This window comes from Geotrypetes seraphini, chromosome 4, assembly GCF_902459505.1.
Source record: "Geotrypetes seraphini chromosome 4, aGeoSer1.1, whole genome shotgun sequence".
Lineage (NCBI taxonomy): Eukaryota > Metazoa > Chordata > Amphibia > Gymnophiona > Dermophiidae > Geotrypetes > Geotrypetes seraphini.
In genome coordinates, this window is record NC_047087.1 from 246,960,578 (window position 1) to 246,980,389 (window position 19,812).

Consider the following 19,812-nt stretch of genomic DNA (forward strand, 5'->3'; position numbering starts at 1 on the left):
CCTTCAGCTATGAGGGCTATTAGGGTGGGTTTGTTAGGGTGCCATATAGGTGCCACCTACAGCCATGAGAGTTTTATGGAGTAGGTTTTGGGGGTATATGGTGAGATGTATATCTGGCACCCTTTATATGAAGTTCACAGCAGTGCCCTCTAAGGTGCCCCACTGCTCTTTTGGCATGTCCATGTGGCTGACCCATTAGAATGATGGCCCCTCTCACATCTAAATCGTGCTGATTTGGACATTTCTAACTTGGATGTTTTTGTGGTCGAAAATGGTGAATAAAGTTAGACATCTTGGTGGTCAAGATGTCTAAGTAGGCAAGTTTCAAATAAAAAAATGTATTTGGATGTATTGTTTGAAAATAGATGTTTCTCTTCTTCCAAATTTGGACGTTCAGCAGAAGACATTCAAGTAAAACTTAGACGTCCTTTTCAAAACTGGCCCTCCTAGAATGGATGGATAGTGTGAGATATAAAACAATTTAAATGAATAAATAATATATAAACCATCTTGATTATATTCATAGGAAGGTGATATATCAAATCCCATCCCCCCCCCCCTTTCCTTTCTAACACATAGGAAGAGAGTGGAGGGAGTGTTCTGTGCTGGTGATGTTTTTGCTTCCCCAGCACTGTAAATAAATCTGAACTTAGAAGTAAAACAGCAGGTCACCAGGGTGTAACCAGAAACTACTAGTTGGAGGCAATTGTTGCTAGCATCATCCTGCACTGCTCCAGTGAGCTGGAAACACCAAAACAAACTGGAAAAAAGTTTTGTTTGCCATAGTTTCTTATGACATATGTATCAGATTAACATTGGAATGGGAAATTCTGCTGATGCTATCATATATTTTATGGAATGTGGATTTCAACAAAACTATTTGTATCAAAGAATCCCTTACCTCTTACATAATCAAGCATAGCTCATGCTCGCCTATATGAACTCTAGGGATTTTTACCATCTGGAAGTGCATTTGTATTTGTTTTTTTGGGGGGCTGCATAGATCAGGGGTGTTCTGCTGGTGTTTTGAAGGCATGTTTGGAAGCTGTACATGAGCACTGAATTTGAGAGTGCACCTGCTGCAGGTATGCTGTCCATATGCCAAACGTAAGCCATCATTTGCAATGAATAAGCATGAGATCTACTTACATATAATGGAAGCAGTACATGTAAATCAATCTCATGCTTATTCATTGTTAACAGCTTGAAACCCCAACTGAACTGTACCCTTGAGGACCATGGTGTCCCACTCCTGCCCTAGCAGATGAATTTATCTGAATTCTGCTAGGGTTACCAGATTTTCCTTTGGAAAAATTTGGGGCCATGGCCCCAAGATCGCCCAGTTCTACCTCTGCCATGCCTTGTTCCCCCCCAGTCCCGCCTCCAGACGCCATCCACGCATGTGTGAATGCAATGCAATGATGTCATGCGCACGTGTGCATGATATCACCACGTTGCATCCGCTGTAGCCACACAGTAGCTCTGAACTGGGGCTCACAAGCACTCCTAGTGGCTGTACATGAAAACGCACCGGCGTGTGACCCGGCCTGGAGTCACCCTGCTGGACTGGAGTGACACAAAAAAGGGAACTAAAATGAAACTCACACAAAGGAGATTCAAATGAAGAAATATTTCAACTTTACTTGGCCAAAACATAAAGGTCAGGATATCACCAATAAAGACAATACTGTTCCAAGCAAAAACTCAAAAGGTAAGCAAGAAAATAATTCAGGCAAAGTTCAAATTCTTGCTTTCTTTTTCAACTCAGCTACTTGCCAACTCAGTCACTACTGTTCTGGAAGAATGGCTCACCTCAGAGCCAGCACAGCCTGCACTTCAAGCAGGGTGTACAAAAACAAACAAACAAACTATAGTCCTCTGTGTTGCTTGCATACATAGTAACATAGTAGATGACGGCAGATAAAGACCCGAATGGTCCATCCAGTCTGCCCAACCTGATTCAATTTAAAAATTTTTTTTTTTTTTTTTTTTTTTTTTCTTCTTAGCTATTTCTGGGCGAGAATCCAAAGCTTTACCCGGTACTGTGCTTGGGTTCCAACTGCCGAAATCTCTGTTAAGACTTACTCCAGCCCATCTACACCCTCCCAGCCATTGAAGCCCTCCCCTGCCCATCCTCCTCCAAACGGCCATACACAGACACAGACCGTACAAGTCTGCCCAGTAACTGGCCTAGTTCAATCTTTAATATTATTTTCTGATTCTAAATCTTCTGTGTTCATCCCACGCTTCTTTGAACTCAGTCACAGTTTTACTCTCCACCACCTCTCCCGGGAGCGCATTCCAGGCATCCACCACCCTCTCCGTAAAGTAGAATTTCCTAACATTGCCCCTGAATCTACCACCCCTCAACCTCAAATTATGTCCTCTGGTTTTACCATTTTCCTTTCTCTGGAAAAGATTTTGTTCTACGTTAATACCCTTTAAGTATTTGAACGTCTGAATCATATCTCCCCTGTCTCTCCTTTCCTCTAGGGTATACATATTCAGGGCTTCCAGTCTCTCCTCATATGTCTTCTGGTGCAAGCCTCCTATCATTTTCGTCGCCCTCCTCTGGACCGCCTCAAGTCTTCTTACGTCTTTCGCCAGATACGGTCTCCAAAACTGAACACAATACTCCAAGTGGGGCCTCACCAATGACCTGTACAGGGGCATCAACACCTTCTTTCTTCTACTGACTACGCCTCTCTTTATACAGCCCAGAATCCTTCTGGCAGCAGCCACTGCCTTGTCACACTGTTTTTTCGCCTTTAGATCTTCGGACACTATCACCCCGAGGTCCCTCTCCCCGTCCGTGCATATCAGCTTCTCTCCTCCCAGCATATACGGTTCCTTCCTATTATTAATCCCCAAATGCATTACTCTGCATTTCTTTGCATTGAATTTTAGTTGCCAGGCATTAGACCATTCCTCTAACTTTTGCAGATCCTTTTTCATATTTTCCACTCCCTCTTCGGTGTCTACTCTGTTAAAAATCTTGGTATCATCTGCAAAAAGGCACACTTTTCCTTCTAACCCTTCAGCAATGTCACTTACATACATATTGAACAGGATTGGCCCCAGCACCGAACCCTGAGGGACTCCACTAGTCACCTTTCCTTCCTTCGAGCGACTTCCATTAACCACCACCCTCTGGCGTCTGTCCGACAGCCAGTTTCTGACCCAGTTCACCACTTTGGGTCCTAACTTTAGCCCTTCAAGTTTGTTCAACAGCCTCCTATGAGGAACTGTATCAAAGGCTTTGCTGAAATCCAAATAAATTACATCTAGCATATGTCCTCGATCCAGCTCTCTGGTCACCCAATCAAAAAATTCAATCAGGTTCGTTTGGCACGATTTACCTTTTGTAAAGCCATGTTGCCTCGGATCCTGTAACCCATTAGATTCAAGGAAATACACTATCCTTTCTTTCAGCAACACTTCCATTATTTTTCCAACAACTGAAGTGAGGCTCACCGGCCTGTAGTTTCCTGCTTCATCCCTGTGACCACTTTTATGAATAGGGACCACATCCGCTCTCCTCCAATCCCCAGGAATCACTCCCGTCTCCAGAGATTTGTTGAACAAGTCTTTAATAGGACTCGCCAGAACCTCTCTGAGTTCCCTTAGTATCCTGGGATGGATCCCGTCTGGTCCCATCGCTTTGTCCACCTTCAGTTTTTCAAGTTGCTCATAAACACCCTCCTCCGTGAACGGCGCAGAATCTACTTCATTTTCTCGTGTAACTTTGCCGGACAATCTCGGTCCTTCTCCAGGATTTTCTTCTGTGAACACAGAACAGAAGTATTTGTTTAGCACATTTGCTTTCTCCTCATCACTCTCCACATATTTGTTCCCAGCATCTTTTAGCCTAGCAATTCCATTTTTTATCTTCCTCCTTTCACTAATATATCTGAAAAAATTTTTATCTCCCTTTTTTACATTTTTAGCCATTTGTTCTTCCGCCTGTGCCTTCGCCAAACGTATCTCTCTCTTGGCTTCTTTCAGTTTCACCCTGTAGTCCTTTCTGCTCTCCTCTTCTTGGGTTTTTTTATATTTCATGAACGCCAACTCTTTCGCCTTTATTTTCTCAGCCACTAGGTTGGAGAACCATATCGGCTTCCTTTTTCTTTTGTTTTTATTGATTTTCTTCACATAAAGGTCCGTAGCCATTTTTATCGCTCCTTTCAGCTTAGACCACTGTCTTTCCACTTCTCTTATGTCCTCCCATCCTAACAGCTCTTTCTTCAGGTACTTTCCCATTGCATTAAAGTCCGTACGTTTGAAATCTAGGACTTTAAGTATCGTGCGGCCGCTCTCCATTTTAGCCGTTATATCAAACCAAACCGTTTGATGATCGCTACTACCCAGGTGAGCACCCACTCGAACATTAGAGATACTCTCTCCATTTGTGAGGACCAGATCCAATATCGCTTTTTCCCTTGTGGGTTCCGTCACCATTTGTCTGAGCAGAGCCTCTTGAAAGGCATCCACAATCTCCCTACTTCTTTCCGATTCCGCAGACGGAACATTCCAGTCCGCATCCGGCAGGTTGAAATCTCCCAACAGCAGAACCTCCTCTTTCCTTCCAAACTTTTGGATATCCACAATCAGATCCTTATCAATTTGCTGCGATTGAGTCGGAGGTCTGTAGACTACACCCACGTAGATAGAAGTTCCATCTTCTCTTTTCAGAGCAATCCATATCGCTTCTTCCTCTCCCCAGGTCCCTTGCATTTCGGTCGCTTGGATATTGATCTTTACATAGAGAGCTACTCCTCCACCTTTATGACCATCTCTGTCCTTCCTAAAAAGATTATATCCCGGTATGTTTGCATCCCATCCATGTGATTCACTGAACCATGTCTCTGTGATAGCAAAAATATCTAGATCTGCCTCTAATATCAGGGCTTGCAGATCATGAACTTTGTTGCTTAGACTGCGAGCATTTGTGGTCATCGCTTTCCAGCTATTTTTCAGCGATAATCTCCTTCTTCGTATGGATTTTTGTGTCGTTTCACTTTCCGTTGCAATACTAAGAAATGAGTTGCTTCTCAAAAATTAAGCCTCCAGCAGCAGGTGTAGTACTGCTGGGCTCAGGCGAGTGTCTTAGGTTTGCCTTGAAATAGCTTTCTCAATAGCCTTCACAATTCCCTCCCTGGGCGACTGCAAACCTCTCCCCATACAGAGACACTTCCAGCTTCATCAAGCAAGAACAAAAATATAAAGTTCAAGAAAAACAGTTCCAAAACAAAACTTACTGGGGGTTTTTTCTACTGCTTGCAGCTGCTGGTTAAACTCACATTCATGGCTTCAGGCACACTCATCACCTCCATTGGCAACGATTCTTGAACTTCCATGGGTGACTCCACATCAGGCACAGACAATTCCAGGGCTTCACCAGCCTCTTCCACCTCCATGGGTGTACCTCTGTTGCCCCTGCTTGGCCCAGGGAGGTCAGTAGGGAAGAAAGGCTTTAACCTTCTCCCTAACCTGCCTGCCTCTCTGTTCCCTACTGTGGGCTTTTCTATTATAGGGACACGCCCTAACCTAGCTGAGTCAGCAGGAGGAATCTGGGTAGCTCTTGGGCTCCTCTAGTGGCGACCTGAATTCTGTCTGTCTCTCAGTTTCTTAGATATTTCCGGCTCCCCCTGGTGGTTAGCCGGAAAATCATCATGCTCAGATCCCTGACCAACTTTGTAAATTCCTTTCCTGGGTTTTCTATGCACCTTCACATCAGCCTTGCCTGGGACCTTGACAGGCACGGTGCCTGGCTGGTCACACCGCGGATGCCCTATCCCGACACAATTTTGTCGGGAAGCTTTTCAAAACCTAGACTAAGTACCGGATTTTGAAAAGCCATCCAGACCCCTGGACATGTCCTCAAAAGGAGGACATGTCTGAGGAAATCCAGACGTCTGGAAACCCTAAATACTGTAGTAAAACAAAGAAAAATCCAATGGGTTTGCAGTAAAAGGCAAACGCCAAAAACAAGGAAAAGACTGCAGAATGTAATAAGATCATCAAAATTTTTGAATCGGAGGCAAGAAATTCTCGTCAGCTCAGAAGGAGAATTTCTTGCTTCCGATTCAAAAATTTTGATGATCTTATTACAACGTTGTTTTCCTCATTACTCTTTACATGTGATATATTATACATCCCTGACCCCAGAGGAAGGAGTGTTTCTCTGAAACACGGACCGTGTTGGGTCCGTACTCCATGTATATGAGAGCCATTTCTTAAGGATTACAATTTTGTATGTTTTTTGTTGTTTTTTTTAATAATGACTCCTGCACCTTGTACATTCCATTCTGTGGTCTTTTCCTTATTTTTGGTGTAACCCTAAACACTGCTACCTATGAGGGGTGTTCAATAATTTATCTCAGTAGGAAAGAAAAGAGTTTGCAAAACATTTTTGTTTTATTTTTCAATATAGTCCTCTGATAGCTCCATACACTTCATCCACTTTTCCTGCAATGATTTTAATTCATTCAAACAGCTAGAGAATGGCACAGGGAAAAAAATTTGTCCCCATCCCCGTGACCACTGTTCCCGCCCCCGCAACTACTATCCCCGCAGCATCCATTCAAGCCTCAGTTCTGCAATATTCAGTTTATTCCTTCCTTATAAATCAAAGATCTGGCTGCTGAACTAGAGAAAGAGATGTTCTGCTGGCAGGGCTGTGTTTATAAATTATTATCAACACAACTAATATACTACTTTATCCTAAAGCAAAAAAATAAATAAATAAATAGAATATTTTTTTTATACCTTTGTTGTCTGGTTTCTGCTCTCCTCATCTCATTCAATTCCTTCCATCCACTGTCTTCTCTCTGCATCTTCCATTTGCTCTGTTACTGTGCCTCTCCCTTCACCCCCCCCTTCACCCCCAATTGGTCTGGCACACATCATCTTCCCTCCGCTCCCTCCATAGTCTGGCACACATCATCTTCCCTCCGCTCCCTCCATAGTCTGGCATCTCTGTCTTCTTCCCTTCCAGCGTCTTCTCCCCACTCTGTCTTCCCCATTTCCCTTCAGCGTCTTCTCCCCACTCTGTCTTCCCCATTTCCCTTCAGCGTCTTCTCCCTACTCTGTTTTCCTCGCCCACTCTACCAGGCCCTCTGCCAGCCAGTTGTCAAGCTTGATCCCCCTCTGGACTCTAAGCTCTACCAGACAAGCCAGTCTACCAGGCTTACCGAGGATTAGGCTGAAGCCAGCATTCCTCCCTTTGAGGGATGTGTGGCTCCCGAAGGAGCTCCTGCCTTTCCTAACTCTTTGTTCTGGAACTTTCCTTTTCAGCACCCTTTTTCACTCAGGGTAAGTGGACAGCTCCCAAATGCCTTTGCAGGATTTTATGCAAATTAGCTCCTTTCTGCTGCTCAGACTCCATCTGCTGACAGGAACTTCACCCTGTTACATTTGGACTTTCCATATATCATTAATAAGCATATGCAGTGGCGTACCTAGGGGGGGGCGGGCCGCCCCGGGTACCAGCCCTAAGGGGGTGTTCCCGGCCTTGCCGTTCAGTCCCCCGCCACCCCCGAAGGACCGCTCGCCCCCCTGGCCTCCCCGCACCACCTATGAACAGCCGCAGCAGGATCGCGAAGTCAGCGTCAGCATCCCTGCGCTGCTTCCTACGACGCGATCCCGCCCCTCCTCTGACGTCAGAGGAGGGGCGGGACCGTGGCGCAGGAAGCAGCAGGGATCGCTGACGCTGACTTCGCGATCCTGCTGCGGCTGTTCATAGGTGGTGCGGGGAGGCCAGGGGGGCGAGCGGTCCTTCGGGGGTGGCGGGGGACTGAACGGCAAGGCCGGGAACACCCCCTTAGGGCTGGTACCCGACGCTGACTTCGCGATCCTGCTGCGGCTGTTCATAGGTGGTGCGGGGAGGCCAGGGGGGCGAGCGGTCCTTCGGGGTGGGTCGGGGCATCAGGCCTTCAGGGTGGGGCGGGCGGGCAGGCAAGCAGGCTTTCAAGGGGGAGGGGGGTGACAGGCAGGCAGGCAGGCCTTCAAGGGGGGACAGGCCTTCGGGGGGGGGTGCAGACATTCAAGGGGTGCAGGCCTTCAAGGGGGGCAGGCAGGCCTTCAGGGGGGTGCAGACCTTCGGGGGGGGGTGTAGGCCTTTGGGGGGGTGCAGACCTTCAAGGGGGTGCAGGCCTTCAAGGGGGGAAAGGCAGGCAGGCCTTCAAGGGGGGTGCAGGCCTTCAAGGGGGGGTGCAGGCCTTCAAGGGGGGTGCAGGCCTTCAAGGGGGGAAAGGCAGGCAGGCCTTCAAGGGGGGGACAGGCCTACAAGGGGGGGGGACAGGCCTACAAGGGGGGGACAGGCCTACAAGGGGGGGGACAGGCCTTCAAGGGGGGGTGCAGGCCTTCAAGGGGGGGTGCAGGCCTTCAAGGGGGGTGCAGGCCTTCAAGGGGGAGACAGGCCTTCAAGGGGGGGAAAGGCAGGCAGGCAGGCCTTAAAGGGGGGACAGGCCTACAAGGGGGTGGGACAGGCCTTCAAGGGGGGGACAGGCCTTCGGGGGGGTGCAGACCTTCAAGGGAGTGCAGGCCTTCGGGGGGGGGGGGGCAGTCCTTCAGGGGTGGGGTTTAGGCCTTCAGAGGGGGACAGACCTTCGGGTGGGAGGTAAAGTCCTTCGGGGGGTGCAGGTCTTCAGGGGTGGGGTGTAGCCCTTCGGAGGGGGGACAGACCTTCGGGGGGGGGGGGGTCCTGGTGTAAAAGTACACAGAGGGAGAGAGGGAAGGGGGGGTTCAAAGATACATGCATATGCCAGACTTTGGGGGTTAGAAATAATGGGTCTAAAAACAGAGGAGTGGGAGAGAGATGGTGCATAATGGGATTTAGGGAGGGAAGGAACAGAAAGGGAGAGAACTTGGAAACAGGGGATGGTGTGGAGGGGGGATAGAGATACTGGATAGGAGGATAGTTGGGAACAGAAAGGGAGAGATGGTGGATCCTGGGGTGGTGGGGAGTTGAGAAAAGGTGAATCTGTGGATGGAGACAAAAAAAAGGAAAGATGCCAGATCTCCGGGAGAGGGAAGGGAAACGGAAGGGGAGAACAGAGATGGCAGACGGATGGTTAGCACGGAGAAAGGAGACCCTGGCAAGCAAGACAACAAGAGCCTGGGACCAACAAGATTTGAATATTGATCAGAAAACAAAAGGTAGAAAAAATAATTTTATTTTCTGTTTTGTGATTACAATATGTTAGATTTGAAAAGTGTACATGAGACAGCTTGAAATGGGAACTTTTCTATTTTTGTGAATGGCAAGGCTGAGTTCAGTTAAAATATATGCTTTATAAGAAAATATAATAATGTGTTTTATAAAGTTTATAAGCATTGCTGGCATACTCGGTGAGGTGTTCCTAGTGTTGGTGGTGGTGGTAGCATGTCAGTGTGTTGAGAGGAAGAGGTAGTCTGGGAAATTCTGCTGAGCAAACTCTGGGCCCATTTCCACCCCCAGTTAGTCCACTCCACTCAACTGGTTCACACACTGAGTGGGTCTTTGGGTGTTATTTCTGGGTAGTTGTTTTAGAATCTCTTCCAGTGGTTTGTCAGTATCTCCTTCTGGTCCAAGGAAGGAAACTTTGTCAACCTTAGCATTGACCTTCAGAATATGTTTGTAACAGCGCTGCTTGTGTGGCATTAGGCTATGTAGTGATCGAAAGAAAAAAACAGACCTTTGCACATTTTTGCACTATATGGTGGGTGTATGAGGAGATTCATTTCCTGCACAGTTAAGTCCATTTTTTCTACTGAATAATAGTATAGGTACAATGAAAGTAAATAGCAAAAATGTTTGAGTAGATAATTAAGGAAATCTTTTTCATATTGCTTGCTTATGGACTGGGAAAAAAGACTGTTCAAGCAAATGTCTCCAGAACTGCTTTAATGGAAAAATGTGATTTTTTTTTTTTTAAGTACTTTGTGAAATTTATTGTTGTTGTGAAATTTATTGTTATACTTTGTTTAAACTTAAAAAGCGGTGTCATTAACAGTGAATCTAATCGAAAAATCGATTCAACAGGGTGAATCGGATCGAATGAAATATTTTTCTCTGAATCGGGCAGCACTATTGGCTACCATGAGAATGGGCTACTGGGCATGATGGACCATTGGTGTGACCCAGTTAGGCTATTCTTATGTTATGTTCTCATCTGTAGGGGCCTTTGTTTTCACTTCTTATTTTAATGTATTTTTTTCCTGGGAACTTATCAGTGTTTTTTTATAATGGGAACAAAAATGGAAGAGAATTAATGTGTGTGGAATGGGGGGGGGGTAACTAATTTCTTCAGCTAAATAATTCAATCCACTTCAAACAGACATAGGAGAACTCACGCACCATTCACACACCCTCCAACCAAAAACGTCAAAAGAAAAAAACTGTTCGACAACCTCCTAGCCATTCGAGCTGCAACACTTGACCCCCAACTCTACAACCTATTGACCTCGACCACAAACTACAAAACCTTAAAAAAAGAAATAAAAACCCTTCTATTAAAAAAACACATAAAACCAAACTAACATAATCAGAACTGTCCCAAGCATCACCTGCAACTACTCCATATGTACTTCTGATGTCATGACAATTCAGACATAATTTATGTTATGTTATGTTTGGAATAATGGTTACATAAATGAGGTTCAATAAAAGAAAATTTTCTGTGGGAGCATTTGTTGGAACTTCTGTTATCCTGATTTCTTCTATCTGTTGGCTTTCTTTAGCTAACCTACTTATCTGGGGCTTTCCACTTCTGCAGCTGCCCTTTTCACGGTCCACTTTGCGCTTGCACTCTCTGGGGAGGGGGGGTTGGGTCTGGGCTTGGTGGGGTAGGTGTGTCTGGTAGTTTTGTCTGGGTGGTGGCTGGGTGTTTCTTGGGTGCTTGTTGTGCGGATTGGTGTGTCTGGTGAGCGGTCTGGGTGTTGTTGCTTGTGGGGGTTTTTTTCATTATAAAATATGGCTGAGGGTCTAGTCCGGCTTATTATTCTTGTGGGTTCTGGGGTGGGATTTGTTTGCTTGCCCCAAGTTTTGGCCTTTTGTTGTGTATTGCTATGCCTCTCATTGGCAATTTTCTCTTGGGAGAGGCTTGTTCATGCTTGTTGTTGCTGTTACTCTCATTCTGTGTTCTTTTTGATAATGTATAAGTTTCTGTACAGACCATGGTTGCTTGTCTGGACCTTTTGCCATTCTCAATAAAAATACTTTGGAAAAAAAAAAAAAAAAAAAAAAGAAAATTTTCACTGCCTGTTTCTATTCTGACCATTTATTCCATTTCATGGTTATTGCAAAAAAAAAAAAAAAAAAAAAAATTTTACATGAGGGGGGGGGGGGGGTGTCAAAAAATGATGGGCCCCGGGTGCCACATACCCTAGGTACGCCACTGAGCATATGTAAGCATTTTTTCTATTGCAGCAAGTTTAATTGTATTTTTCTTTTGCTTATTTACCCATAGTACTTAGAAAAGTTAAATTCTGGTATTTTGTAGCACACTTCTAACAATTGATGACAGAGTTAATGAGACATGTGGTGAGGGAATGGCTTGATCACTGGAGTAGTGAACTGTGGAAGGTTAGAAAATTGGATTCAAAATCCAATTTGGCTTATCCTAGTGACCTGGAATAACTCATTTTTTGTCCATTTGCCTCAGAAGCCTACTTTGGGATGTAAACCATTGAGGACAGGGACTTATACTTATTGTAAAGCTCCATGGTGTAGAATGCTATATAAATGCTGTTATAGAATGGGGGTAAACCCTTGCCTTATTTGGGAGGCTATTTTCAAAGAGAAAATCCTTTTGAAAATAATACCATTCCCCCCCTCCCTTTGCAGGGAAAAAAAATATGGAGAACAAAGACCGTGCCAGAGGTGGAGTGGGGTTGGGATGGGTTTGATAAAGTATACATTTTCCTTTTAATAATCTGATTGTGGGCCCCCAGGTATAGAGAACCTGCAGGTTTGCAAGCACTTTAGAGGGTACATCACTGGTTTTTAAAAAAAAATTTTAGTGGTAAATGATTCTAAAATACTTTTTTAAATATTGTAACTAACAAAACTATTTTGGAGGGAAAAATGTTATCCTGATAATTAAAATGAATTTTTTTAGGTTAGAGATCCCAGCCAGGAACCCTGTGGTCGTTTGTCATTTTTGAAAGAGCCAAAGACTACAAAAGGACTGCCTCAAACCGCCGTTTGCAACTTAAATATTACTCTACCAATGCACAAAAAGGTATCATTGTGAAAAAGTTGTAAAAAAAAACGTTGATTTCTTTTTGATTTCCCAGTAATACAGAGATACCTTTTCTTAATATAAATGACAGAATGTACAAGAATGAAATCTGTGTTTTATAGCCATTTTTTTTCCTGTAGAAAACCTTGAATGTCCCTTGTTACTGTGCTGTTCAGTTCCTCTGATTTTGTTCTGTAAAAGCTGGGTCCTTGTGTATAGCTCACGCTTCAGCTTAAGTTCATAGAATAAGTGCTTTCAGTGATGTCATGTGTCAGTTTGCAATGGACGTTCATCTTCTCTTTTATTTGCTTGCTTTAATTTGTAAATCAGCCTATGCATGTTGTACTTCCGACTTGGTCCTTTTCATGTCCTGATACTCTTTTCCCTGCTGTCCATTATAATAATCCTTGTCTCTGCAATGCATCTTGGGACCCAACAGGAAACAGAGTCAGATCAAGATGATGAGGTAATATAAGCATCCCCTTTTTTTGTATTTTTCTTATTCAAAAGTAGACTAGGAACATACGTATGTGAAACTTTGACTATTAGAATTGGACCAAAAAAACCCACATCCAAATCTCTGTCAGTAAGTCAGGTATCTCTCATCAGGATGGGGTAGGTAGATCATAATCCTAGATGCAATAGAAGTAATATGGTCAGACATTTTGGAGAAATTTTATACCTTAGTTTAATCTGATCATTTCTATCCAATTTGAGATTGTAATTTGCTTAATCCCTTGTGATAAGAGAAACCTAGATTATGGGCAGGGATTTGGATCATGATTCTATACCTCAGTTTTTGATTTGGGCTCTATTTAGATAAGTACCAGATCATTAAGGTGCCTAAAATACAAAGGGGCTGATATTCAAACCACAGAAGTTAGCTGGACTGAATCCCGCATTTGGTGCCAGGCTGTTTTGGGATTACTATAAATTTAGTTGGCTAAGTTGATTTTTAGCACTGGCCAGTTAAGTTTATAGTGGCCAAAGATAGACCAGTTATTTATGCAACCTGATTTGGCCACTAAACTTAGCCGGCTATCGCAGCAGCCATCTTGCACTGAATATCATGCAGATAGACACCAAGTAAATGTAACAGAATGATATTTATTGCATGTTAAAGCTCTTAGGGGGTAATTCTATAAAGTAGACATTAACATTTAAGCACCGATTAGGCGCATAAATGTTTAGAGTTCCAGTATATATACATGTATGTGTGTACCACCTACATGACAAAAATCCGCCTAAGCACTATATACCTGCATATATCTTACATAGCACATATTTCACAAACAAGTATACTTATGGGCAGAATCTGGGCCAAGCATGGGCAGGGTTGTAGCCTCCTCGTTCTCCCCCTCTCCTCCACCCATTTACCTTTGTTGATCAGCAGCCTCCTTCCAGCCGCCAACAAATGCACTCTTTGCACATGTTTAGTTCATACATGAACTGAGCATGGAGTCCACTGAGTTGTTCCTGCTAGGGTAGTTTGTGTAGTGGATCGTGTCCACTGAAGGGGATTGGGCATTCCCACCATTCAGTTGATATCCACTCTAGTTGTGGAGGGGACCTGAGCCAAAAATGGAGGGGCCTATACCACTGAACATGGATAGGGCTCTCACTTGCACATCACTTATAGAATACTGTAAGTTCCCACAGATCTTCAGCATTTAGGCACAAGTACTCGTATACCAGCTCTGTGACTAACGTAAGTACTAGCATCTAACTTCATATACTTATATATACCTGACTATGCTAATATTTTTTAGAGGGAAGTAGGCACCTATATATAAGTGCACTGTTATAGAATTACCCCCTTGATGTTTAATCCATACACTAAATTGTTTTATAGACATTATTTCATTTTTTTTATTTTAAAATAGGGATGTTCATTCATTAGTATACATTTGGTTCATTAGTACACCTTAAAAATGTAATGTGCACTAAAGCGATTTTATGCACACTAATCTATGAACAAAGTAAATTCATGGTTGTTGAATCACTGCAGCATGCATTAAAATTTGCTATTAAAATGAATATATGAAACTATTTAAAAAATCTACCTGAAAATTGAGAAAAATTAATTAAATAAACAAAAACTAACTGAATATATTTTGCCTATGCGCATTGATATTATAAAGCATTTAAAACCGAAATGTGATATAATTGAGAAATTGCTGTAGTTCCACAACTTCTCCTTTTAGTTTGATGTCTGACTAGAAATCTGATGTGGAATAATATTTGATATGAAATCTAAGGTGTGGTTTTTTTGGGCTTTACACAAGTGAATATTATATTGGTCAAAATATGTATAATCTTTTGATCAATGTGGCTTCTACATTAAATAGCTGTGCCATTGAAAAATAAACACATTTAAGACTATATGGCCTAGTTGAGTTCAACTAATTATTAGATATCTAGGTAGATATCTAGGATCATAGGTATATTAATTAAAATGAAACAGTAATTAATTTCAGCCAGTCAGAACACAGGAGTTCCACAATGGTCTAAAGGCCTGTAGGATTTTCTGATTAGAGTGATCCTTTCTGTCAGTAAATGCTGTTCCAGAGCAAAGCACCTTCTAAGCTTATAGGCATTTGTTGCAATTCTGGGAACAAAGTTATAGCAACTCAGTCTACTAGTTTCTAAAATTTGTTTCATCCAACTGAATTCAATATAGACATGGGCGATGTTTTCTTTCATGAGTTAAAATAATATCAGAAAAGCCTCTGATTATAATTAGTTTACCCCCTCCCCTTTTACAAAACCATAGTGCTGTTTTTATGCTGGCCAAGGCAGTAACAGCTCCGACACTCATAAAATTCCACCAAAAACCGCACTACGATAATAAGAAGCCTTAGAAAATCAAAGGGAAAGAAATAGATTAATACTGTCTCAGACCATTTGAAAACAAAGTTTGTTTGACTTTATTTACTTAAAAACTTGTACATCTGTTGTATAGAAGCCTGTAAGATTAGGCAATTAGGCTTTGAGAGAGAGTAATATTATTTTAAGAGTAATGCCTTCATTCTTGTAGTGGTTCCTATGCATTGTCGAGGTTAATTTTCTTATAGAACACCTATACAAGCAGTCCAAAAAGGCACCAATTTTAAGACTATTTTATATAGGTGCATAGGTGCCTGTATAAGATAGGCCCCCAGCACCAACTCCAATAACATATCTATATATATATAAAACCCCTAGCCGCGCATGCGCACTCAACTGCGTGCTTCCGTGATATCTGATCTGTGAGATGTAGGTCCGTGGCCGCAAGAGTGCGCTTGCGCGAGTCCCCAGCCTTACTGCTTCCCAGCCGCCAGCGTTGGACTCCCTGCTCTCCAGATCGCGGTGTCAGCTCCTCTCATGAGCCGCACCAGCGTCGGAGAAGGCTTCTGACGCTGGCGGGGATCGAGAGGAGACCTGCGACACTCGCCCAGAGCAGGCCAGACCGCGGACCGGGCAGGGAAGCGCCGAAAGAGACTCCAGCTGCGAGCTCAGTGGGACCAGGCAGGCAGCCACGCGAGGGAGGGAAACAGAAAAAAAAAACGGTACATGCAGGGAGAAGCTGGCCTGCCTGCGGGAAACACGATAAGGGAAGGGGGGGCCCTTGGAGCAGGCTACACCGCGGGAGGGAAGGGAGAGAGGCCAAAAGGAGCAGGCCACATCGTGCTAAGAGTAGGGAAGGGGGGTGGGGGAAAATGCTGGTACTGCTGCACAGGGACTTGGAGGGGAAGGGAAATACCTGGAGGAAAGACACAGGAAGAGGGTCAGAAAGACAGAGAAAGGGGGCCAGGGAGAGAGAGAGACAGTGGGAGGGAGAGAGACAGAAAGACAGATATACATATATTCTAGCACCCGTTTATGTAACGGGCTTAATGACTAGTGTACTCTATAATGGTAATTTTTATAAACTAGACATTCATGTGTTTGTAGTATTATGCACATAAGTGTTTAGAATAATAGCATATAACTCAAAATCAAAAGGAACGGAGGAACAATAATTTAAACACCACACAACTCCATTAATTTGCTGCAATGGCGTGATACTGAAAATCCAAATTTAACCAGCCAATCGAGATGCATGTTTTCTTTAAAAAAAAAACCAACCCCAATATACACTGTAGGTGTCCATCGCGGGTGCAGGGAGGTGCATAGGGGTGCTTAAGCTTGCCCAAGGCTGGGTGTGGGCGTTTTGCCCGGAAGTGGCCTTAGGTGAGCTTAAGCAACCCTAGGCATCTGAATTATAGGCTATTGAAATTCTGGCCTACATTTCAAATAGACATGGCCGCTAAACTGATCGTACCAAAGAAATCTCCCTGCTGCAATCGGCTGAGTGGCCATGGCAGGAAACCCCTGAACCCCACCGCAAGCTGGCCAACAGGATGGATGCCCACTCCCTCCCGTCGCCACCCCTAAACCCCCCTGTACACACACACACACGCGCACAAATGCAAACTGTCTCTGGCAGGAGGGATGCCCACTCCCTCCTGCCAGAAACCCTGAAACAATCCCTGGCAGGAGGAATGCCCACTCCTAGATTCCCTTGCTGCAATCAACTCAGCGGCATCGTGATTCTCTAAACGGTGCCTGTGATTCTGTATAGGTCACCCGTGCACGATTTTCAAAAGCCACTTAGGCAGCTGCTGAGACTGGGCATCCTATACAGAATCAGTCCCTTAGTGCCAGTTTCTGTGACTACAGGAGGAGCCTGGGCAGGTCAGAGGCATTGCTAGGAGTTACATGCAGTATAAAATACTATGGGTTACACACCTAACTGCAAACAGTAAAGCCCGCCTAGTTATGTCTGCCTTTGGCATGGCATACGTGCCATGACTATGGTTAGGTACAAAACTGTGAAAGTCATTATAAAATTCACACTTAATGTGCATTATCTTGGCACCTAAAGATAAGAATCTTTTGAGAATTTATCCCAAGAAGTATAAAGCACCTGACATAAGATTCATCATATATTTATCCAGTAATGCATTAGAACCACTTCACGAGTGAGAAAAAAAAAAAAAGGGAGAATTCATACCCCCCCCAATCAAGGAAGTCAAAAGAACAAAACTACACGACGGCCTCCTAGCCACTCGAGCCGCAAGACTGGACAACCAAATCTCCAACCTTCTGATGACCACCCCAGACTATAGGACGTTCAGAAAAGAAATAAAAACCATACTTTTCAAGAAATTCCTGAAGCAGCAATAACATCACGACCTCTTAGTAACTCTAAAACTGACATTAGATCTACCCATTACCGCACTAATAATAACAAAAAAACCTCCACTGTGACCACCTTTTAATTCTTTTACAAACCACCTCACCCACAACAACACGTTAAATGTTTATAAGATCTACAACTTACCTCTCTAGCTAATCATTGTAACTCTGCTTTTTTAAATTAACCTTTTGTAATCCGCCTTGAACCGCAAGGTAATGGCGGAATAGAAATCCCTAATGTAATGTAATGTAATGTAATGTAATATATACACTGTGTGTGTGTGTGTTTATAGATATAGATAAATAAATAGATATAGGCTTATATGGCTATACACACAAATATGCATGGAGCGAAATATGAAAATAATGTCTCTTATTTTTCTGGTGTGTGACATAAAGATAAGATATTTGCATTATAGGCCTCTAAATTTCAAAGGCAGAAGCTATTTCTTACCAGTATTCGGCTTTCCTTTTACTGCCCAAATAATTTTGCACCCATAGCTTTTTCTCAAGAAATTACCATGCTTGATATCTTGTAATAGTTGCAAATCAAAACACTTTTTTGCACATTGTTAGGCCTGAGAAGTAGTGAACATAAAGGCCCAGATTCTATAAATGGCACCTAAAGTTAAGCGCCAAGATTGATGTGCCTAGCCGATCTAGGCACCTAACTTAATTATTTAAAAGGCTTTATCGGTGCAGATAATTAAAAATTAGTATCTCATAATTCATGTAAATCATGTGCATGTCTTTACATGTAGGCACCTGCTTTGGACTTAGGCCCATTCATTTAGGCCAAGAAAACCCTGATGTTAGGACACCTATCAACACCTAAGCCCACTTTAGGTGCTGCTAGGCATAATTTTATATAGTACACCTACCTTTTATAGAATTGTGCCAAAGTGCCACACTGCTTGGTGCCTAAGTTTTAATTGCCATTTATAGAATTGGACCCAGAATGCATATCCTGAAGGCTTTCCTTGACAAAATGACAGAGGGTGCCATAAACTGTAACCCCAGTTCTGTTTATGTCCTCCCAACTGCTTGCTGATTGACTGGAGAAGCTACACTAAGTAGGATGTTTGCATAGCATCTAATACTTTTGACCTGAATTGTTCTCTGCTATGTATTCTGCCCCTCTGCCTTTGGTGCACAGTAGAATTTGTGCATGCTTTTCTATTTTTTGTCCTGAATGTACCCACTCAAGATGAATGTGCACTGTGATCTATGTGCCTTAAAAATGCACATGCTTGGCAGCATCAGCCTTGAATGATAATGTGGTGTTCTGTGTTGTTATCTGTAGTATATATAGTTTACCTCTGTTACATGTTGATGGAAAGAGAAACACAGATATTTTGGTTCCTCAGGTTGTAAAGAATTTATTAGCTTATTAGGTATTTCTTGGGCAAGAGTCTTGTAGAGCTTGAAGAAGGTCTCATACACAAAGAAGCCCTAGGGTAAACAAAAATATTTCTGTATTTTTCACCCGATTTTCCTATTTGTGTCACTGTAAAAATCAATAATTTCATAGTACAATAAGAATCCTTCTTATTCTGCTAAGAAGGGTCTTGTTTATGTACTTTGAATCAATGAGCCTTACTCTGTAGTTTCCATGTTAAAAAAATACTTTTAAAACCCTTATCTAGATGAGGTCTGTTGTAATATCATGAATATTCCTCCATTTTACTGCCTTAATAAGGTGTAATTTATTGTGAATTTCTATTGGCTACATATGAAATATTCATAATAAAATTTAGCAATTTAATAGTTAATGTAGACATTCTGTTACTTCTATAAATTTAAAGGTCATCTTTTTGTTGCAGACAGAGAAACTAGAACGACGTCAGAACTTTGTGTCTCTTGCTTTACGTAAGCGCTACAGCTATCTGACTGAGCCTGCAATGAGTGAGTTCAATAACACTATAACATATTAAGCATTTTAAAAGAAGAGTAAACTTTTCTACAAAAGCCTTACTTTTAACTTAACCTTGCAAAAAAAAAATATTTTGAAGCAAAAATTAAAAATAGTTAATTTCTCATGCTGTGAAAACCAATGGGTGACCTGTACTGGGCCAAATTTCAGTTTATTTTACTCAGCCAAAATACCTTAGCTGACAATTGCCTCCTCCTGCTTGGCTACAGGTCTGCACGAGTTTCTGCAAAATGCATTTCTTTAGGTTTTGTACAGGTTGAGGGAGATATACACACAACAGCAAATCACTATGGGCTCCTTTTATGAAGGTGCGCTAGTGTTTTTAGCGCACGCACAAAGATTAGTGCACGCTAGCCGAAAAACTACCGCCTGCTTAAAAAGAGGCGGTAACGGCTAGAGTGCACGGCATTTTAGCGCGCGCTAAAACCACTAGCG

General features: G+C 43.0%; 1 protein-coding gene across 4 annotated transcripts in view; it reads left to right on the forward strand.

Annotated features, from left to right (window-relative positions):
- ANK3 (ankyrin 3) overlaps nucleotides 1-19,812 on the forward strand; it is a 972,780-nt gene that overhangs the window by 832,719 nt on the left and 120,249 nt on the right. For 3 of the 4 annotated variants that reach the window (XM_033941646.1, XM_033941647.1, XM_033941648.1), the window contains 2 exons: nucleotides 12,102-12,224; nucleotides 19,268-19,349. In XM_033941646.1, the coding sequence (XP_033797537.1) occupies nucleotides 12,102-12,224; nucleotides 19,268-19,349 (205 nt within the window). Of the gene's footprint in view, nucleotides 1-12,101; nucleotides 12,225-12,663; nucleotides 12,691-19,267; nucleotides 19,350-19,812 lie in introns of all 4 variants that reach the window. The other variant, XM_033941649.1, reaches the window with a different exon arrangement.